Source organism: Lissotriton vulgaris, chromosome 8, assembly GCF_964263255.1.
Source record: "Lissotriton vulgaris chromosome 8, aLisVul1.2, whole genome shotgun sequence".
Lineage (NCBI taxonomy): Eukaryota > Metazoa > Chordata > Amphibia > Caudata > Salamandridae > Lissotriton > Lissotriton vulgaris.
The window spans coordinates 1,536,505,604-1,536,529,398 of NC_141696.1; the positions used below are offsets into that span (position 1 = coordinate 1,536,505,604).

At 43.0% G+C, this 23,795-nt stretch overlaps 1 protein-coding gene across 1 annotated transcript in view; it reads right to left on the minus strand.

Moving 5' to 3' along the window:
- LOC147700310 (uncharacterized) overlaps positions 1-23,795 on the minus strand; it is a 429,112-nt gene that overhangs the window by 289,619 nt on the left and 115,698 nt on the right. Inside the window, 1 exon segment of the mRNA XM_086936302.1 lies at positions 10,762-11,569. Coding sequence (XP_086792428.1) covers positions 10,762-11,569 — 808 coding nt within the window.

Genomic DNA, 23,795 nt, shown 5'->3' on the forward strand with positions numbered 1-23,795 from the left:
CTGAAATGTGTATTATTTATGTATGCAGCGCTTCACAGCCAAAGTGCATAAAGCGCTGTACATATATATATGAGGTGTTGAATATATTATTTATTTACATAAATGTTACAAATAAAAGAAATCTGGGAAAAATTGAAGGGTCACGTTTCACACATACTCTCTGTCCTTCATAATACAGGAACGGTTGAGCATCAACTCAATGAACCTCATTCAGCAAGCAGCTTAGACAGTATCCAGCTCTTTTTACGGTGGTTCACTTCTGGTTTAGGGCAGTTGAAGTGCAAGTTTGCACATGACTTATCTTTCTAACTAGCCTATTAGGTAAACAAGCATTGGCATAGCCAATAGGTCTCGCCTTTGGGACCTTATAAATGTTTAGTTATCCAGCACAATATCCTTGGTGCAACAACATTAACTGTTGCATGGCTATACACTTATAAGGTCCCAAAGGCCGGACCTATTGGCTATGCCAATGCTTGTTAAATTATTGCTTTCCGTATAGGGCCACTTAATCCCTGGTCACTTATTAGAGCATGCATGTTGGAGGCCTACATTTATCAGAAATAAAGGGCACCATTAAACTATGGCAAAGTAAGTTCAGCTAATATAGCCAATGTACAAGGAAACAGGAGTTGTATGTTTATTGTTTCTTTTCAGTTGTGGTGCTAGTCATTCTCAGACTGCTCATTCTCCAGGTGTCTGGGTGAGTTCAGGTTTTCTGTGTGATTTTTCCTGAGTGCCACAATTGAGAGCTCTGAGGTTGAGGCTGAAGACAGTGTGAGAGGCTCACAATGCTTGTCAACAGGTCATAAAGGTGTGCACACTATATACTCATCTAATGCTTCACCTGGCCTTTACGCTGAGCACACACAGTAATGTTTACATGTGTGTCAACAGTAAGTACTGTTAAATGTGAAAGCGTAATGGAGATATACACAGCAGTGGAAATACTGACAGCGGTAAAGAAAAAGAATATGCGAGGAACCATGACAAAACCCTGACCTTTGCATACTAGTGGTAATACTGTCACCCATGGCATATAGTCAATAGCAAATGTCTGGCAATGGCATATTGTATGTAATTATATTGGCACATGGGAGGCATCCATGAGAAAAGGTTGGCCTTTGCACAATGGAGGTCACTAAGGGAGCACACTCTGCACATTCTGGAAAATTGGGGCCAACCCCTGGGGAGCTTAGAGCTCGACTGACTTGGCTTCCCATGAAGGTACTTAAATAATAATGAATGCGCTCTTAGAGCTTAAGTTTCATGATCAATATGAAAACTATGCTCTAAAATATACTAGTTGATCACATTTAAAAAATTACATTCTCGTGGGAGAACCCCCTGACCCTGTCTATAAGAATTTGGGCTAGCTCACTTTCTTTGCTGTAATTCAGTGCAGGTATTACGCATCACCAATGTCAAAGATCACCAGCCGCTACTGCACAACATTTTGAAGATCGTCCTTCACTGTAAAGCTCCTTCGACGAGTGGTGAAATGGTGACACCATGGGAATTCTTAGGTGGCAGTGCAAAAATTACTTGCAATACAGGCTCTCACTTTTCTGGATTTCCTGGTGTATTCGATGATCAGGTTCTGTGCAAAGGTTTCCTCATATTCTGTGTAAGGGTGTACCTTTCTAGAAGGACTATTCACACACTCAATGCAGTGAAAGCGTCTCACGCCTATGAGGACTGATGCTTTAAATGACAATAAATCTGTGTAAATCCTTTCTCACACTCGAAGCAAAGTTATGTTGTCCTAGAAAACGTGCCTTTACCGAGAAGCTCTTCTCACACTCAGAGTATTAAAAGGTTCTCTTTTTTAAAAAATTTTTTGTGAATTTGTATTTGTTTGAGTGCATCTCTTCTCACCCACAGTGAAGTGACTGGGCTTTTCTCTAGAGTGTGTTCTTTGATGATCTAGAAGATTTTACACTTGAGTAATGATTTCCTTACATTCACTGCAATGAGAGGCCTTTCTCACAAGTGCTATCTTTGATGCTACATAAGAGTATACATTTGAGAAAAGAATTTGTCACACCTTATACACTGATAGGGCCTCTCTCTAGAGTGTATTTGTTAATTATTTAACAGAGTTTGTGTGACACTAAATCTCTTCTCACACATAATGTAGGAATACGGCCTGTGAGTGTTCTCCGGTACCTTTGAAGTAGTCACATATAAGCAAAGCTTTTCTCACACCCGCTGCACTGATGAGGCCTCATACCTCTGTGATGTCTGACATACTAGAAAATCTGCTAATTGAGTAAACGTTTACACACAGTCCATGCACAGGTAGGGTCTTTCTCCTGTATGTGTTTTAAATCTGCTTTAGTTCAGTATCAAACCATCCAACACCATTTTGATGCTACTAGAATGACCTATGCTCGGTCTTGCCTGACTTACTTCAGGACCTGCAGAATCAGAGGCAGGGGTGGAAATTTGTACAGTAGGCCGAGATCCAACCAAAGTAGTTGTTCTTTTTCTCCTACATGTGTTTTGATCCCTCCCGGATCCAGGGCAGAAACCTCTTGAGCCACTGTAAGAATCCTTCCGCCGGGAAAAAAACGTTTACAGCACGAAGATCAAAGATAAGACAGAGGCCTCCATCTTTTATTGACACTAAAAAATAATGTGAGTAACACTCAATTCCCATCTCTGATGCCAGCACCCTGTCTATAGTTCTCTTGGCCAAGAGAGCCTGAACTTCTCCTCGGAGTATGGACAAGTGGTCCTTCAGGAGATGCTGCAGTGTGAGCGGCATGTCTGGGGATATGCCTTTAAAGGTAGGGAGTAACCATGTTCCATGAACTGGAGCATCCATTGGTCTGAGGTGATGCTCCTCCATCTGGGAGGTAAAAGGTGATCCGACCTCCTGCCTGTGCTGCCAGGAATAATCTAATGTGATTTACAGTGGCTGCAGAAGGGGGCTCTGGTGGTTAGGTAGTATGTTGCCACTGGGGGGGCTGGATGATGTCATCATCACTGTGGTGGTATGTTTCTAAGTTAGAATGAGCATAATGTTGTGGTCTGTAGGGTAGGGGCTGAGCTTCTGAATTCAACAAAATTATTGGATCTGTATCCGTCATCGGTGATGTTTGAACCAGCGCAAAGGTTTGGGCTGAGTGCGTTGTTTGCAGTTCCGTGGACATTGTTAGACGTTGTGCCAGGGCTGTATGCAAAGGCATAAGATTAATGAAAGAACCAACTCTGAATTTGAGTAATGGGGTTTGCATCCGGGAAACAGCTGCTGACAGTGGTCCACCAGGCAGCCACCTTGGATTCTTGTGGCCCGAAAGTGCTTCAGCTGGATGTGGCGGGGTACCAAATATGTTGGACACGGTCTCTCTAACCTGATGCATTTTGCCTGCTGGGGAAGGAGGTGGGGCAGAAGCAGTTCAGGGTTTGTTCCGTTAAACGGCTCCACTCCTTGGAGGTATCCGGAGAAGGGTGCAACTCCATCAGTGTGAGTAGTGAGACACCAGAGATTCCTGTTTGGATTTCTGCAACTTTCAGGGCTTAACTGAACTCCACGACTTCAATTTGGAATGCTTGTGCGAGTGACCAGGAGAATGAGAGTGCTCCTGTGCCCTTGACTGGGACCGCTTCTTCCTGTGCAATTCAGCGATGGTTCACTTTAGCCTCGCATTCACAGATTGCCTGGCACTTTATCCTCCCACAGCAAGGATACAACTCTCATGTGACGTGCCAAGGCACCAGAGGCAGACATCATGGGTGTCTGTCACTCGAATCTGAAGGTGACAGTCACAAAACAGTTACAATCTATCAATGTATGACCCATCTCTGCAGAATATAAAGGATAGACTTTGGTTTCCGGAGCGAAAAAGCTGTCAAGTAGACAGAAGGTTAGCTTTGGAGCTGTGCCTGAAGGTGCAGAACGAAAGAAACTGAGAGCTCATGGAGCTGGTGCGTATATGGGGGCCCCAACGTCAAATCTGGTGCAGGATTGATCCGATGCGGAGCCATACACCAACACAACTGATGTGCGAGGTAATTTCTACAAACGTTTCTGGATCCAGTCTGGCACCAAGGGAAATTCCCAAGGTGAGGAATCTGTAGTGAGAAAGGCACTTTTCCTAAGTATGTGTTCAAAATCCACTTTACCACTGTATTGGATTTAAAATAAACATTAAAAATAGTGATTGAGTTATTGGGGTAGCTTACCCCAAACCAGAGTTTTGATTTTATTCTGAGATTTGGGCTTGATTTAGAGTTTGTTGGACAGGTACGGCATCGCAAACGGAAAGGATAAGCCGTCTGCCTTATTGCCAGTGCATTATGATATAATGCAGTTGTAATAAGGCGGCCAGGATGTCTGTCAAATTTGTGATGTAGTACCCATCTTTCAAAACTCTAATTCAAGCACTCTATTTTTCTCCTAGCACAGCTATTTCCCTTTGCAGTGAAACTAGCTTTTGGGGGCTAGTTGTGTAGTTACAGCCACAATTAAATGCTTGTAAGTATTACTTTTAAATACTGGGCAACCTACCTCGTGGGCCTCAATGCCTCCTTAGGGGTGATATTTAATATTTAAAAGTAGGGTTATTTCCTGTCCAAAAGTGTTATTTCAACAGGTTCTCTTTCAGGTTTACAAGATAAAGTAGTCAGATTATTCAGGTAAGCCTGAATCCATGTTTTCCTCGCCATTCTAGTAGATGTCACAATAACTGCTGCAATTCATAGGCAACACATTACTTTCCATGCCACTGGTACACGTCTTGCACCAATTATCATGGCCTTACTATAAAGGCAATTATGTAAATTGTATGCCTGGACAGCAGGGCTCCAGGGGGAACTTGTCCAGAACGCAGCTGTTCGACTACTGTGCAGAATCCCTAAAAATTCCGGAGTCTCGAGCTACCATCGTGAACTCCACTGGCTCAGGGTTGAAAGCAGAATCCGTTTTAAAGCCCTGAAATACATGTTCAGAATCAAAGCAGGTACTGCACCCAAATACCTTTTAGCTTTGGCTCATCCTTATACTCCCAAGCGAAACCTACGCTCGCAATCATCTGCCAACTTCTGCGTACCAAGATTCAAACTGGCAAGAATGGAAGGCAGATCTTTCGCCTACCTTGGGCCATCCCTCTGGAACGCACTCCCTCCCTACATTCGAAAGGAGGAAAACCATGTCAGGTTTAGAAGGCACGTTAAGACTTGGCTATTCGAACAATAACCAGAATAGCCAGTAATCTCCTGCCATCTTTATGCTGTGTCTCGGCGCAGGGAAACCCTTTTTGGGTAGCTGTCGCGCCTTACAAATTAAAAAAATAAAATAATAAATAAATAAATAAATAGTTCAAAAACCAGAAATAGAAATCAGAAAAGAATGCGGATAACCACAAAAAAGAGACATTTTCTCACAGTAATCCCAACAGTGTCTAGCAGGATCGGATTGCTTGCCAGATAGCTCGGATAAGGTGTGGGAGAAGAGCCAGTCATAGCCTGCCAGTTTCTTCCACTTAAGTTGGCACACAGGTGTGTATGAAGGAGGACCAAGAAGGATCTACTGGCCCATGTTTACAAGAAAACTTGTAAAACATATCATGATCAGTTAGAGCATCGTTAAATTTAAATCGTAGCCTCTTCAGTGGGAAGTGGCTATTCCAGAGCTTCTGAGCAAAATGATGATGAATTCACATCGTATTCTGCTGAGGTTCCCAAGATAATACCTTCCATGATAATAAAGTTTAGCGTATCAAGGACTATAATATAACATATAATAAGGTGTAAGTTAGTAGTCTACCTACTCATTGTCCCTTTCATCAAGGTAGACAGGCTGAATGTCCAATAATGCATTTCAATCTAACAAATGATCTCTATATTCTGGAGATACTGCTGTCCACACCCAGGTATCAATGGCAAGTGTTCAACAATGTGAGGTTGCACTCGATTAAAGGCATTGATCAAAATATGGTCAACCACTGCCAAGAAAGAGTCAAGATCAGGGCCGGAGTCGAAATTGGATCCAGGACCAGCACCATTGGGGCTGGAGGCAACGTCAAAGAAGGGTTTGTTTGGTCAGTCAGCACTACGGTAGGAACAACTTCTGGAAGTCCGACTGGATAGCTCAAAAGGTCTGTGAGGTTAGAAGCCACAAACTCTACTGCAGATTGGACAATGGCTTGGAGAACATTTGGCGGATCAGTACTAGAATATGCATCAGCGCCAAACCAGAAGGCGAAGGGGTGTTCATCAAACACAGACTTTGTGACTTGTCCCTAGATTGGGAATCTCTGGATAACTTGCAATTGTTCTTCAACTTGTCCTTAGACTTCAACTTACCTGAAAAGTGTGATCTGGACCAGAACCAGTCTCACTTCTTATGTTTAGTGATGAAGAGCCTGCCCTCAAACTCCAGGGAGGCATTAGGATGCACCTGGGAGTATTTGTCGAAGGACTTGGGAGTCATGCTTGGTGCTGAGACATTACAGACAGATGTAATGTGTGTCTGTAACCGACATCTGTTTTCAGCTTTAAGGTTTAAAGCACGCCGTCTTTGAGTGCAGTGTCTCTGTACACTTCTAAAAGTCGTATTGTTTTTTTTCCAAGCAACTGTTTTGATAAAAGAACTGAAATCAGTAGGAGCTGAGCTCTGAAACCAAGTCAAAGGGTGGGAAAAAGATAAACAAACTGACGTCAAAGTGCAGGGCTGCATCGTTAAGTGGATTTGTGCCATCATATCTGCAGGTGGAGAGTGGTAAGGTAGGATGATGGAGCTAAGTACTCAAACACAGTGGCGCTCTACATGGTGAGGAATCAAAGGTTAGTAGTATCCATTAGTAGTTTGGTTAGAAGTATTCATTAGAAATGTACTGTATTGATATACACTGTTTTTATGTTGACTAACTGATGTTTTGGGGTGAATCTGTGACTGAAAATCTGCAGAATATCACCTGAGCAGTCAATAGGAGTTCAGCTTGAATTTGGTAACATGCTAGAGAAATGTTTGTGCCAGAAGAACTGTGATACTGCTTACTGTATTTTTATTGACACAATATTCTATCAAACCTTGACTTCCATAGGCCACATGGGCGGGTCTATTCATTGACTATTGATGAGTATCCCCTGGAAGAGAACTGATGTTTTGGGGTGAATCTATGACTGAAACTCCAAAGGATATCACCTGAACATTCAGAAAGCTTTCAACTGGAATTCTGTAACATGCTTGAGAAATGTTTGTGGTAGTCTAAAGGAACGGTGATACTGCTTACTATAGTTCTATTGCATCCAATATTCTATCACACATTGGCTTAAATAAGCCACATGGTTCTAGGGGCAGGGTCTCCCAATGTCATAGGCATCACTGATGTATCAATTAGCCTAGAAAGGAACATGTGCATGGTCAGTGCCTGTTCATGTCAATGCAGTCGAGGGGGTATGTATCGGAGTCCTGCAGTGCTCCTACCAGTCAGGCACAAATAACTGCAGGGCCGGTTTAGCACATTCGCCAACACCAAGTCAGAGTTGCTTTAAGGGAAAGAGTAGCGTGTCAGGCTCACAACTCTGTGCTTCTCCTTGTGAATAAGGGATGTATAGAGGGATGCCCCTGTGCACGCGCTTACTACCCCATTTTCTACCAAGGGATTTTATGATTGTTTATAACCAAAATGCCTACACAAAGTACACTATTTAGTAAATATATTTCCTAACCATAATATGGAACACAATAATACAATGAAAATGAGAAAAGAATACAGCATCTCAAATCACAACCCATACATTAATGCACGTTTAATAACAGTCATCTCCATAGATCTACTACAAGAGAGCCTCAATCCTGTCCACATTTAAATATTAATTTGCTTATTTAACTATCCTGAGGTTTTATTATACATACCACCATAGATGAATAGAAAGATGGAGGAAAGAAACAAGACAACAAGGCGATTTGCACATACATTGATTTCTTTTGTGAATCAGCGTGGGCGCAAAATGTGCATTTTATTCCATATGGAAGACCTTTCCTTGTGAAACAAAAGAGATGTTTCTTCGATGGTGCTGACTCAGTATTCTCCCACTGATTTAACTCGTTGACGGCAGCGCGAATTCCGCAGTGGCGCCGGCATTCTAATCAGTAGGTGGGGTTCGGACGGCCCCTGGCCATCCGCAGCACCGAAGGGGTTAAGAACACGTTTTTGAGCAAAATCTTTCCCTTGACCTTCAATGCACATTAACACATACATACCATCAATTACATCACCAGTGACATCTCGGAGACACACATACACATTTGTTTCATTGAAGTTCAAAGTTTTTCAAATTATGTTAGAGGTCTCTATACCTCCAGAACCAACTCCAGGTGGCTACTGGCTGATTGCAGGGCCTGTCTAGTGACGACCCTCTGTATCCAGACTTTGTTACCTTAAAATAAATGCCAGCATGCAGTGATGATACCATTATAGTGCATGGGAGCATAGAATACCTGTTTATAGCCTGTTTCAAATTTCTTTATTACAGTGGAGTTGTGAGATTTCTAGTAACTTTAAAAACAGAATTGATGTAGCCGCACACCTGCAATAAGTTATTTCAGTTGAGTTGTGACGTCACAATGCCGGCTGCCAGCAGCTGAGATGATAGGCTGGTCAGAGAGCATAATTACAGCTGCCATTCAAGCAGAAAAACAAAAAAAACTGTTTTTTTTATTCTTCTAATTTTTTCTTAAATGAACAAAAATCCTCCAAAAGGAAATATTTACAGCCGTAAGTATATTTTTGGCATACTATAGGTCATTATAGGAAATACAATCTCTTTGCATGTTTCTACACATTCTGATTTATAGCTTTTTTATCTCACAGGTAATAAATCAATTTTAATGCTTACTTGCAGCATTTTACTCACTGCTTTTTGGTCTATTTTCTCACTACATATTTTGTTTTTTATTTATCATGTCTGTAACCATACTATCTCTTCTGTATGAAAGAGCAGGCTACCAAATATGTAAATGGTTTCTGGAAAGGGTGGTGGAAGAAAATAACCCTTGTCTTATGGTAAAAAGAAAATTGCAAATCATCTCAGAGCTCCAGACCTTATAAAGAAACTCTGCCTTCAGCCTCTATATGGTCACAGAACTACACAACGACTAGTAATATCCCTATATTTTGAAGCAGGGGTAACTTTATCATATACATAAATCTGAACAGGGGAATTGACTTAACAGATGACACTTAATTTAGTCTGAAAATTATGAATTCACTTTTATAATCTCACCTGTGTGACACTGTAGGTGGAATTTTATTTTTACTTGCCTTATTCTGATCAATATTAATCAAATCAAGGATTCCTGAAATTTGTCTATTTTAGCTAGTTGAGATTTCAGAATGTTAGACCATCCAGTGTGCCATAAAGTTCTAAAAACCAATAAGCACTAAAAATAACCACCTTAGTGTACGTAAAAGAAAACAGCAGCGATTTACACTGCAGCCCACCCGCTGTGACACAAAGGAGCACTTGTATTGGACAAGTGCTATTTCTCTAGCAGCACAAAAGTGCTTCTGGTGCACGTTTCCTCAGTAACACACTGCTATACATCAATAGACTTCCACTGTATAGAAGTTAATTATTGTTTGGTGGACAGTCCACCAGCCACGTCAGACCACCTGCCATAATTAGAGATCTTAGCTGTGCCAGCTTTATTTTTTCTTTCCAAGAAACTGATCCCATGTGAAGGTTTATTTCAACAAAAGATAAAGGCAATTACCCCAACATACGCTGCTATGTCCTTCATTGCAGACATGGACAAGAGACACATATGTCAGAAGCATTCCAACATACACTGATCGCCAGTGTTGTGGTGGATGGCTGCCGGTCAAAGGTTTTAGATGGATGAGCCAGTGGAAGGCTTGCTGTTAGAAACTGGACAGTTCCCCCGCCTCTTAATATTCCTCTGCCTCTTAATATGGCTGGGGAAACACTGCATTGCCAGTGAGGAAGACACACAAGTTGACCGCAGATCACATGGTCAGTCAAAGTCTAAATAGCCAATGTCTGTGTATGAAATGCTGTAGGTGTCCATAATGACACAATTGGTAAAAATTGTGTAAATCTAACCTGACATATCATTTAAACCTATGCAAATGTATTAATGTTGCTTCTTACATTAGGTACAATCTGCACATTGTAGGCAGGCCATTTATGGGACATTAGAAGAACACTGAGTAGTAAGCTGTGTTTTAATGAGCGACTCTTACTGAGGGCGGATGTGGATTTTGCTTACAAATTTGTTAATAAATGTTTTTGTTTTCCTATGTGAACGAGCAAGTGTAGTAGAAATTGGTTTTCTGGATATGTTTATTTTTACATAAAGAATGGTTCCTACCTGCCTAGAATTTTCTGAGTTGTTAAGATGATGATTTCAGTGAACATTTCTTTAACCTACTGAAAGAGAAAAGATGTATTCCTATCTAGATATATTGGTGAAATATGTCAAACACCAGCACTGCACAGAAAAGCCCTCAACCATTTTGAATTCTCAGGTGCTGGAGTAAGCATGACTTGCGTATTAATCTAATTTTAGTACAGTGCAGTGAGGTAAGAGAGACTCACTACTACTTGCGTCACTTTTCTCTGTATCCGTTGGTTATTTTTGGGTGAATCCATTCTGACGTTTAATGCATAGAAATGGTCACAACATGTGTGGATCCCGTTGTGCGTTAAAAGATCTGACATTTGAGCAACACTTATTTCGCTCTCAGTGCAGTCGTTTGGTCTCATTTCCTGTGTCTTAATAAGTGCTGAATAAGATCTCTTTTTCGGTTAAAGCTCTTTTCACACATAGTGCAATGATGGGGTCTAAACCCTGTGTGGGTTCTTTGATGCATTCTAAGATTTGACTTATTATTAAAGCTTTTCTCACAATCTGTGCAGATAAAGGGTCTTTCGCCTGTGTGAGTTCTTTGGTGGTTGAGAAGAGTTTGCTTGAGACAAAAGCTTTTCTCACATTCAGTGCAGGTATAAGGCCTCTCTCCTGTGTGGATTCTTTGATGCGTTCTAAGATTTGAGCTTTTGGAGAAGTTTTTTCCACACTCAGCACAGTGATAGGGCTTCACTCCTGTGTGAATTTTTTGGTGAGTCAGAAGAACTGACTTTACAGCAAAATCCTTCTTGCACTCAGTGCATTGGTAGGGTCTCTCTCCTGTGTGTGTCCTTTGATGGTCTAAAAGATTTTGCTTTTGAATAAATCTTTTATCACACTCTGTGCAGTGATAAGGCCTCACCCCTGTGTGGACTCTTCGGTGATTTAAAAGGTTATCCTTTCGAGTGAAGGTTTTCTCACACAAACTGCATTGAAAGGGCCTCACTTCTGTATGTAACATTCGGTGCTTTGGACGAGTTGACATTTCAGAAAAGCTCTTTTCACACTCGCTGATAACATAAGGTCTGGGTTCAAAGTGAGTTCTTTTATGAGCCACAAGAAGTGCCTTCTTGTTAAAACTCTTCTCACACGCAGGGCATGTGAAGCACCTCGGAGCCTTTCGGACTCGGTTGTATTTTGTTAATGAAGACATATGGGACTCTTTCTCGGACGTCTCAGATTCGGACACTACAGAGTGAAAAGAAAAGCAAAAAATCATATATGGTAAATGATTATAAAGTTAAAACAGAAAAGAGAAAAATACTGTGTTTAGCTGGAAAAGAGAACTGCTCACACAATATATTACCTGTAATAAATTTGTACCCAAAAACCTCACATTGGACTCGAAAACTGTGCTAACCTGCCCACTTGCAACACTCTGTGGTTTCCCCTAGTGGATTCAACAATCTGTAAGTCCACAAGAAGTGTTAAATACTTTCTGTGAAGTTTACAAACAAAGCACACGTCTCGGAGGGTGAGGTGCTGCATCAATATTGTTCTGGATAAATGGGACCCAAATGGGAAACTGTGTGAGGACAAAATATCATTTGCTTCAGGCTGTAGTTCTCCTACTCAAAAAGTGACAACCTGTATTAATCTGGTTTCTGCAGCACTGCATGACACCTGGTGGAATGGAGTGAATACAACTGCTCCCTTACAAACCAATTTCTGCCTTGCACTGTACTTGAAACTCCTTTTCACTGTTCTGCTAGCCTGCAGTGCTTGGCTGGTATGCAAATGTTTGAAAGCAGCATGTTTTAATTTTAATAACAGAATCAGCGGCCCTTGCTTCTCAGCAGTACAAGCAAAGGAGAATAAACTAATGCCTGTTTGAATCAGTAACTTGTACTCATTTGAAGCAGACGCTCCTGCTCCAGCGCACAGTGATGCTTTGTAGGAGATAAAGCCATGCTGCTTCTGTCCACTTTCAAGGTGTGGAACCAACCTCTTGACTATAGAAGAATCCTTCTGCTGGGACAAATTGAAGAGGGAGCAGTAGAGATCTTTGAAGGGACAGGAGCGGACTCCCTGACCAAGAACAACCAGCTAGAAGAACTCTGCATGGAGAACGTTTCAAAGAATTGAGCCATCCCAGAGACAGGAGTGTCTTTCTGGAACTAAACACAAATCCAGTGGATGAATTTAGTTTTCACATTTGCAGAGGTACATACCAGGGCTAGGACTATGATCATCCAGTACAATCATGACAATGAGATCATCTAGAATTTAGCGCGGTAGAACCACTGCCATATATTAGAAGAGTTCTCTCCCAGCCAAACTAGCAGTTATCCTCCTCATTTAGAAATAAAGGAATCATTGTGTTATTGACAGTTATCCTCAGCTGACTCCCGCGATACACATCCTTGAGCCGTTTGATCTGCCAAAGTAAATGTAAATGTAAATGACATTTGTAAAGCGCACAGCTACTTCCAACTGAGGTGTCCCGGCGCTGTCCGTATACCGCTTAGGAATCCTTCCTGGTTTTTCCCTGTTGAATGTCCACTCCTGGGCACCCCCAAGGTGAAGCCAGGCATCCCAGCTCTGTTGGGGCCGTTGTGGAGATTAAGCAAGCTATTGCCCAGAGTTGCAGAGTGGGACTCCATGATTGGAATAGGCACCGAGGCGAGAATGATCAGGTCTGAGGAAATTGAGCCCAGGACCCGCCGAGGCGGGAATTGAACCCTGGTCTTGGCCCAGACCTCTGCATCAGGGTCTGCCGCTCTAACCATTTGAGCCACACTTCTCCACTAAGTATTGCTGTGCCACAGTGGCAGAGGTCCACTCTTATGGAGAACTGGGCTATCACCACTATTTTTCCCTGGCAAAGTCTGCCATGCCAGAAAAGAATCCTCCAACCATCCCTGCTCGCAGCCCACTCATCATGCTTTAAATGACAGCTTCTCTTGCAGCCCTAGAGTGAAATGTGTGGTAAATGAAGATGCACAGTCCACTGTGTATGTAGGATTCTTTATTAGTAAGTTCTTTCCAAGATGACAAGTACAAGAGTAGACCCCACCAGGAGCCAGCTGTCAGCAGCTCAGCCTAAGATGACCAACTGCCACAGTCAGTGATAGAGAGGCATTGTGAGCCAGAGGGACACGCAGGCATTCTATGATGTCACAGATATCACAGTACAGTCTATCCAGGGGAGAACAGTGGAGAGGACATTTACTACAAAATGTTTTTTAGTTTCACCGCAGGTCTCAGGGCAGTGTCCCATCAAGTCTGCGAAGTCACAATGATTGCATAACCAATACTTTTCTGGAGATACTCACAGTTGAATTTAATTTTTGGTTGCTTTCTGGTGCTATATCCCACTTCCTAGTTCCTGGTGACCCCTCTGCCTGTGGGTCACATGGAGTACTTTCCTAGCCAGTGTAGAGAAAATCAGGTTTTATGAAAGACATGTAGATGACCAGTGATACACCTAGAGCCAGGAATGGGTGGGCCTTTCATCAAGATTTCAAGATAGAAGGACACACAGGTCATTGGAAGAAGCTTGTGGATCTTGAAGATGCTTATGATGACTATTTATAGATCCACATCCGCCAGGATGACTCGTAGTTTCGTTAGTTCCAATAAGTTGGCCATATGTGGCAGTTTTGTTGCCTTACATTTGACCTCTCCTCTGCACATCAGCGTTCTTCATGTTAGGCAATATCTATAGTTTCCAACTGGTGATTTGCCTTAACAAACTCCACCTCATTGCCCAGCCAACCACTCATGTTATGGCAACATCTGTACTGCACACTGGATCTGCTTCATGGCCCGGCTTTTCTGGAAAACCTTCAGAAATAGCTGATGTTTCTTTCCAGTGATGGGGTTTATGAGTTTCATTATTAACACAAACATACAAGTACTAAAACACCACAGGAAATCTAAACCATTAGAAGATGGAACCATTGCTTGACAGGCAATCAGTTGCCTCTGATGAGGGAAATGACACAGATTATAGGCCTTTTTTCACAACTGATGCAGCCAATCTTCCCTGACCCACTCCACTACACAGGAATCTAATAACTAAGGATCCTCATATGAGGCAGGCCCACATCTACTGGGATATTGAGATCAGTTTCCTATTGACTGTGCATCCTTCTGTAACAGATTGTAGTAAGAAAAGATCAAGAATAGAACAGAAGAGCTATCTTTAATTCTGAGCTACCTCTGATCCTGAAGCCAGATACCAGTAGGATACGTTGGGAGTGACAACCTTCAAGGAAACATCATAAGTTGGTTTTGGCTTCAAGAGGCTGAGGCTCTTCACATCTATTGTTTGGAACTTCTAGCAGGGATGTTTGACATCAAGAGTATAACCAGGGGCACGTGCAATGGCAACATGCTCATGGGCAACATTTCAAGAGTTTCCTACATAAACCAATTTGGGAAGGACCAGCTTAAAAACCTAGCATTTTTGAGTAGTCTAGCCATCATTTCACAAAAGCAAATTCGGAGAATTTTGGCCACCCCTATTTGAAATGCAAGACAGAAATCATTTTCAAATGCAGCAAATGAAGCCAACAGTGGATGCTGAGAATTGGTTATTATAGACATTGCCCAGGAAGCTGCACCTCCTGTTACCTTTACTAAAATGAACAATAAAGCTTGATTATTTGGAAATGGGAAATTCAAACATAACCATATGTGTCCATTCATACATTCAAAATAACTACTCCCAAGGTGGTAAAATTGGGACTGTCGAAGATGTGGCAAATACACCAAGTATTTCACACTTTTGCATTACATACAGGAATGCGTTAACCACCAACTTAATTACTTTGACAAAGTAAAAAAAATAATATGTAATACAGGTTATCTGTGATACCAGGTTCCCATCACATGAACCTAATCCTGCTGGAACTCCAGTGGCTCCCCTTGCCAACCCACACCATCTTCAAAACAAATCATAATGTACAAAGCCATCATGATCAGGACCCCCGCTTAGCTTGCAGACAAGATCCCCATTGCTGGTGGTTCTTGGCACACCTGCAGCCAGGAGCCGCTTGAGGGGCACCGCCCACATCCCTTGTTGCGCCAGTCGACCGAAGGGGAGAAGTCAAAGAGCGAAGATGCTTCTTTGACTTCTTCTTATGCTTTGACTAACCCAACCCGAGTGCGAAGACTTTGAAGAATGATGATGGCTCCATGACCGGTCCCTCGACCTCCCCCGGGACCTCGAACGGCACGGAGCTGACTGCTGGAGCTCAAGAAGCTTTCGGGACCACTCCCGCAAAGCCTTCAGAGCCATGGACCGGCAGTCGGAGCACGACTTGGGGTCGTGGTCTTGCTCCAGACAAAGGAGGCACACGCGGTGCAGATCCTTAACCGACATCCGTCAGGTACAGGAACTGCATGCTGGGTATCCCTACGTGCACCAGGAGTCGTAGATTAAAAAAAGAAGTCGAAAAAAGTCACAAAAAAGTTCAGTCAAAAAATGACTGGAGGTACCGCTCTCTCCGATCTGCCCTGGCTGGCGCAGAAAAAGAAAGAACTGACGTCAGCGCACGAGAGCGGCGTCTAAGTAGCTGCCGCAATGTCATCCAGGCCACCACAATGCCAACGATGGACGCGGAGCCGACCGACGCTACCTTTCGACATGCAGAGGTACTGCTTATGAAAAAACTTTCCGGATCCAGTGTGACGCCTGGGGGTAATTCTAGGATAAGGAATCTATAACTACTGTGTTTCGTTCAGATCTGCCATTTTAAGCTCCAGTGTATCTAGGAATAGTTTTAGTCTTCTCAGGTATCTCAGGTGAAACCTTACATTTTTGGCCGGTGTGTTCATGTGGGCTCTCATATTCAAGTTCTTGTCCAGTGTGATTCCTAGTGATTTGGCTGAGACAACTATGGTCGGGTGCAGTTCAGCGCAGTGATCAGGTTGGTCAATTCCAGTATGTCACTGGAAATTTTAGGAGGGGAGATTAGCAAGAACTGGTTGCTAGCAAGCCATTGCACAGTTAGCTTTAGAGCCTCTTTCATTGTTTTGATCTCTTCTAGGGATGTGATTTTGATGTAGATCTGTGCGTCATCTGCATACATGTGGAAAGATATATTGGCGATACACAGAATTTCAGCTAACTGTTCCAGATAGAGGTTAAAAAGCGTAGGGGAGAGAGTTGAACCTTGGGGGGGCTCCGACCGACATCAAAAGAGGGCCCTCAGTATAGACTATTCTATAAACAGCAAATTTGCATTTGAAATAAAATAAATGCAAGCACTCGCCTATGTCCCTGTGACAGAGGTAGCCAACCACTACAATATACAAATAGAAAGCCCTTCCACCAAAATGAAGACGAACTAAGGCTGATACTTCGAAGGTACTTGGGGCCACATATAGGAAAAGTTTTAGCAGAAACAAATGGACAATCAAACTGTTTGCAACCGCTAAATAGGCATTTGGCATGTAATAACCCAATATTGCAATTCGATGACGTATTACCGACTCGCAAAATAGTATTTGCAAGTCGGTATTAGGAAGAAGTGTTTCAAGGGCGCCCCTTCCTGATAGCGAGTTGCAGGGGCATGTAGGAATGTTTTACTGATTCCGTGAAGGAGGTGGTAACCCATTCGCAAACAGGATGTGAATGTGGCTTTTTTAAGAGCAGGCAGTAGACCCAAGGACCACTGCCTGTTCTTAAAAAATGAAAAGATAGCTTTTAATTTTTATATTTGAAAGTGCATACCGTTTTAATTTAAGGAAAACAAGATGCATCTCAATTAAAAAAAAAATACTTTATTTACAAAAGTAATCGGAGACATGGTGTAAAATATACTTTATTAACAAAAGTAATCAGAGACATGGTGGTCTGCTGACCCCAGCAGGCCACAATCCCTGTGATGACAGGCCAGCCACGATCGGTCACAAATTGCAACCTGCCTCATGAATATTGATGAGGCAGGTCAATTATGACCCCATTGGGAATCACAAAGTGTCTGTGACAGTGTTATGAATCGCATTTTGAGAGTTCCTAATAGTCGCAAAAAGTTGCAATTAGGAACTCGCAAAATGTTTTCGTCGTACATGTGACCCTTGGGTTGGCAGACTGCAGAACTCCAAACACAGACGCCATCCCCAATTCCAAATGTCATGCTGGAATGTCTGTGGCATCATATTGGCACAGGAAGCCAAAACAAACAACGCAGAACCCACAATAACGCTACAAATTTATATTAGCATTACAAAAAGTAAAAGCTCCCTACAACTAGGAATGGAAACATCTGTTAGCTAAATCCCCCCTAAATTTACCAAACAAACCAATAGAATGTACCGCATGCTACAATGCAAAGTCAAAATTTTCATTAATAACTTAGGGCCCCATTAGGATGGCGGGGGCAATCCGCCCGCCATCCCTGAAGAAAAGACCCCCCTGCCATATTTCAATGGCTGGGGGGTTCGCGACGGATGGAAAGAGTTTGATCATTACAATGTGGCCTTTCACATGCCTTTCCGTGGCGGCCCGTTGCGGGCCCCCATGGACTTCGGGTTGGTGGGGGATGCACATGGGGTGGTACTGCCTTTCAATAAACAATGTGGCAGGCACCGCGCAGTGCCTGTCACGTTGTGCATTGAAAAGCACAATATGCATTTTTAGCATTGCGGCGGGTGGTGCTTTTAGCACCGCCCGTCGCAATGTTAAAAATGCGGGATGCGCCCGCCAGTGTGGTGGGCGCATCCTAATGGGATGTGTGGGACCGCTGCTAGCATTGCGGGCGGTCCCATTTCCCACTGGTATGGCAGGCGGACAAAGTCCGCCCGCCATACTAATGTGCCCCTAAGGGTCCAGCAGTCCCGCACTAGGCATTATGATGCGACCGCCACAACGGCGGTCGCAAAGCCTATATTTTGAATTGCAACGGGTGCTGCTGGCTGCAGTACCCACCGCAATGCAAAAATGGGACACTCTACATAACCCTGCACTACGTCGCAGGCACCATACCATGGTGCAGGGATTTGTAGGGGGCTCCTATGGTGCCCCCCTGTGCCCACCAGTTAGGGCCAGCAGGGAGGGTACTCACTAGAGGCCCTTAAGTCCCTTTCCTCCTGCCTGTTCATGCCGGATTAAGGGACATCGTAATCCCTACGGCGATGCTTGGTAGGCACCGCCACCATTGTAGGGACTATGAAACCCTCTGCCACACCGACGGTCTCTTTCCGACCGCCACACATCCACCAGCCATTGAAATATGGCAGGCGGAGTTGATGAGTCTGATGGCGGTGGGACCGCCACCACCGTGTTGACGGTGGCGGTCCCACCGCCATCCTAATCTGGCCCAAAGTAGTAGATTACTTAGGAGTAATAGCAAAACAAAAATATCATAAACAAATAACCAACCAAACTCCCAAAAAATTATCACAAATGTAAACAAAGTTAAGTCAATTTTATAAAAAATAAAACATATTTTATTAGTCAATAATTAAATATAATTGGAAAATTAAGCCTGAGAAAATAAAATATATAAATATATAAATATATATTTTTTAAATATAAATGTCACCAACCAAGAAACTAAAACCAAATTAAATTAATCAGATAAATTAATTGCAAAACATAAAACACAATTCTAAATAACAATCACATAACATTTACCACAGCGGTCCTTTCACACATATTACGAGTTTCCTCTCAGCTGGCAGTGACATTGAGGTTTCTACCCCATGCCAACCCTGGCGGAGAGGAAACCGTCTGGGGCCCTAAAGGGCCGCTTGTGGATGCGCTCAGGGGGGCATAACACGTGCCCTCCTGTTGTGCATGCACAATAGTTCCTGCACAGCATAGACTTTTGAGTCCCTGCCATGCAGGAACCTTGTCAGGCGCTCCCTTTGCGGCGCCTTATTCAAAGGCACCGCCATCTTTGAAAGAGACACTGCCCTGGGAACACCACGCCGCTTGCCTGACTACTTAAAAGTGGTAATCTAGTGGGCGGGCAGCAGCGAGTCTCGGCGGTGTAGGGGCGAGGCGGTGGAGTACCGCCTGCCCCACACGGCCGAAAGCCATAATCAACCCTAAATCATAAAAATAATAATACCATAACACAGTTCTACACAGCATTAAGATACATTACTAAAAGAGTGTATGAAAACCTAAAACTACTAACTAGTAAAAAACAATACTTTTAATGCATCAAAATATAACAAAAAACCACAAACACGACTATAACTAACATGCAGACCACCACCCAAAACCCCTACCCTCAAAACCCTTAAAAAATCATTAGGACTTACCTGTTCCGACGAAAAGCAGCAGCATACCACGACCTGGTTCCAGGAAAATAGACTAAAAATAACCCAAACATATTAAAAAATAGAAGCTAGGGGTTAAAAAAAATGCCTGCTAAATAAAAATAAAAAATAAAAATTTAAAAAAAAACTACTTCCCCATACAAATACATAGAAAATGTTGTAAAACTTTGAATAATATACAGATGCAACTACTTGGCGGCCGATGACCTCACATGTTTATAGATTGCCCAAAGATTACCAGCTATTGGCTTGAGGTAAAAAGGTTTATTGAAGATGTTCTTCAACAACAGGTGGAGATCAACCCTATGACAATCTTTTTTGGCTTAACCACAGATTACTGCTTGAAAGATCCAGCATCCAAATTGATCTTCTATGTGTATATTTTGGCTAGAAGAGAGATTTGCAGATCATGGAAATCTCTAAACCCCCCGACCTTTGCAGAGTGCCTGTCACATATAATATTTACCAGCGAATCAGACATTGCATGTGATACTACAAGTCTGGATAATAAATGATTGGCCCTGGCGGCCTGGCGTAATAAGTAAAGTGGTCCAGTGATTTAACCTGGGTACTGTTGGCTCTTTTTCTCCTAAGTAACATATGGCTTGGAAGTCACGGTGAATAGGAGTGGACGAAGGAACCAGTTTTGACTTGAGGGAACCTCATCTCATTATCATTACTGGCCCAACACATGGCGGGAACGAATTAGCCAGCTGAGAAGAGAAAGAGGATGCCCTTCAAGTACGCCCAATACGGTGTATGAGGACTAACAAAAACCAAAAAAAACAACAAAAAAATGTAAGACAGTTAAAAAATGTTGTTTTAAAATGTTATAAAATGATAAAGGATACATTAAATAATAGTATTAAACATATACAATTACTTAACATATACTGAAGAAATATGTTAAAATATTGTTGAAAACATGCACATACAACAATGTAATAAATGGTGAAAAAAAACTTGAAAATAAAGGTGGAGGATGTGCAACATGCAAAAGTAATTAAATACAATGTACTCAGTTTAACAAAAGACATTGTCAGTTTTATTTACTTAGCTTTATATAAATGTTTATTTTAAAGTTAACATATATATATATATATATATATATATATTGTGCTCAGTCCGATGCAACACAGCACAGCGTAGCAGTATCACGCCGTGCAGTAGGAACGGAAATTGAGTAAAGCCACAGACTATATATATGTTTACAAGTTTAAAAATACACAATTTAGTTTGAAAACAAAAAAAAATGAGAAAAATGTGTTAAATACCTAGTAACAAATATTTCTAAACACAAACATTTAATAAAATAAACTATTTCTACTACATAGAAATACAATTAAAATAAATAATTTCAAACTAAAATTATAAAATTAAATAATGACACTCCAACAACCCATTAAAAAGTGTTTGATACTAAAAATGTGAGATTTGTTATTCTCTCTGCAACCTAACCATATTGGGGGGAGGTGTTGGACACTAAAAGCCAAAATCTCGGAGACAGAGGTGGTTACACAGGATTCCAATTTGGTGGGAATGGCTAAGTGGGCACACCAAAAGTGTAGACACCTGGGAGAGAAAGCCACTAACAAGTGGGCAGAGAATAAAGGGATGCATATATTTCCCTAGACCTGAATAGAATTGTGATTCCTAGTTGTCAGCATGCACAACACAGACCATTTCCACAGGTGGTGAGGGGCCAGTTGGAGAGAGGAAAATGACAAGACATTCGTCAGAACCAGCACTGATCATTGCAGACAAAACTTGGATCCAAAGCAGAACAAGCATTTACAATGCAATAGGTCTCGCATTATTTAAATTGGAACTATTGGCTAGTGGTGTGTGTGCCTGGTGGAAGTGTGCACTGACGGCTGGTGGTGTGTGTGCCTGATGAAAGTGTGCACTGACGGCTGGTGGTCTGTGCTTGGCGAAAGCGGCACTGACGGCTGGTGGTGTGTGTGTGCCTGGTGTGACGGCTGGTGTTGTGTGTGCCTGGCGAAAGCATGCACTGAAGGCTGGTGGTGTGTGTGTGCCTGGTGAAAGCGTGCAGTGACGTCTGGTGGTGTGTGCTTGGTGGAAGCATGCACTGACGGCTGGTGGTGTTTGTGCCTGGTGAAAGCGTGCACTGACAGCTGGTGGTGTTTGTGCCTGGTGAAAGTGTGCACTGACTGATGGTGTCTGTGCTCGGTGAAAGTGTGCACTGACGGTGTGTTGTGTGTGTGTGGTTGTGTGTGTGGTTGTATGTGTGGTTGTTGTTGTGTGTGATTATGGTTGTGTGTGTGTGGTTGTGTTTGGATTTGTGTGTGTGGTTGTGTGTGTGTGTGTTTGTGTGTGTGGTTGTGTGTGGGTGCCTGTGGGTGTGTGTGTGTTTGTGTGTTGTTGTATTTGGATGTGTGTGTGTGTGGTCAGACTTGCCCGCTGCACTCGCTGTGCACCGTATGGGACTGGCCTGACAATGTGCTACGGGCCACGGCTGCTTTGGGCTCCCAGTCCGGCCTTTGGCCTGTGCCCCTCCCTTGTTACGTGACCCCCACACCACAGATATCTGCAGCTGGTCCCCTGATAAGTACCCACTGTAGCACAGGGCAGGAATGCTGCTCCCCCAGACCTGCAGTACCAGTGTGACCAGATGCCTGCGCCGGGCCAGTGACGTAGAACCACTCGGTGCAATAAATTGCCTCTCGCATGAGCAGCAGCAGCAAAACAGCGTTCAGAGGGCACCCTGCTCAGATACCCCAACAAATAAATGAGAACTGGAATGCGGCGCACCCTCAGCATACAAACCCGGGATTTAATACTTCACCGCCCCTTATGTTCAATTATAATTATGCCTCTCCCGTCCACCTAACCCCCGGGAGGCAGAATTGGCAAGCGTTACGAGCGAGACTGCCTGCCTTTGTGCATTAGTGTGCCTGCAGACAGGAACCAGTGCAAACACGAGCACAGCCATTGGCAACAGGAGGCGGGCACACATCCGCACGCTGCACCATTTAAGAGCACCAAGAGGCAATGCCACATTCAACAATGTGCTATACCAAAACAGCGTTGCATAAGCTAAAATTGCAGTAACAAGCATGCCCGGCAGTTTTCAGTGAACGAACTAAAGTGCTTGAGGTGGACCTCGGCTCATCACACGCTGCTCACCACCAAACTCGACACGTTGCAAACTAGTAAATATGTTACAATATCAATTAACTTATCTGGTATTGTAACATATTGACTAGCTACAGATTGCAGCAAAAACAGAAACGAAAATTAACATGCAGCGACTGGCTTCCTCTCCGCTGACCATTTATTAGGAAAACTATGTAATATTTTTCACATGTTAATTCTAATGCATGGTCGCGTAGAGGAAGCCAGTGATTGCATGTTAATTTTCGTTTCTGTTGTGGCTGCAGTCTGTAAACAAGAGCACGTCTTCGGGCAGCACTGTCTGTCGTCTTCCTTGTTAGTGAATAATTCTGCCTCTTCTCCCAGGTGGAGAAAGAGCCCTTCCAGACGAGCTATGTGTAAATTGGGTAAATTGAAAGGAAATGCTGCCGAATTAATTGGTAACAGTAAATGGCCTGAAATGTGAATGTTTTTCCCACTCCTATTTAGAAGTGCACCGAAATGGCGCTGAAAAAGAACAGTGAATGCGTTTAGCAGGGCAGTGGGAAGCTGGGAAGCATGAGGCGGAATTGGCAAGCGTTACGAGCGAGCCTGCCTGCCTTTCTGCATTAGTGTGCCTGCAGACAGGAACCAGTGCAAACACGAGCGCAGCCATTGGGCAACAGGAGGAGGGCAGCAGCAGCTTGTGCACGGGATAGCGTGAGGCAGAATTGACCCTCCATTTCAAAGTATGCCAGCAGTAGGCAAAGAAATTCCTTTCACGAAGGAAAGGGTGCAGGACCAGGGACACCTAGGGACAGCCTGTGTTACTGCACCCTTTTCTTCGTGAAAATAATTAATTTGAGCGAAAAACAGAGAGGCATGTGGCGGACCCAATTTCTAATACACCGTGAGACTATTTAGAAGAAATCAAAATGAGCAGCGGGTGGGAAATCCCCTGTGGAGATTGTGTCAATATATACACCATCCATTTTTTTCAAAGTATGCCAGCAGTAGGCAAATAATTTTCGTTCACGAAGAAAAGGGTGCAGGACCAGGGACACCTAGGGACAGCCTGTGT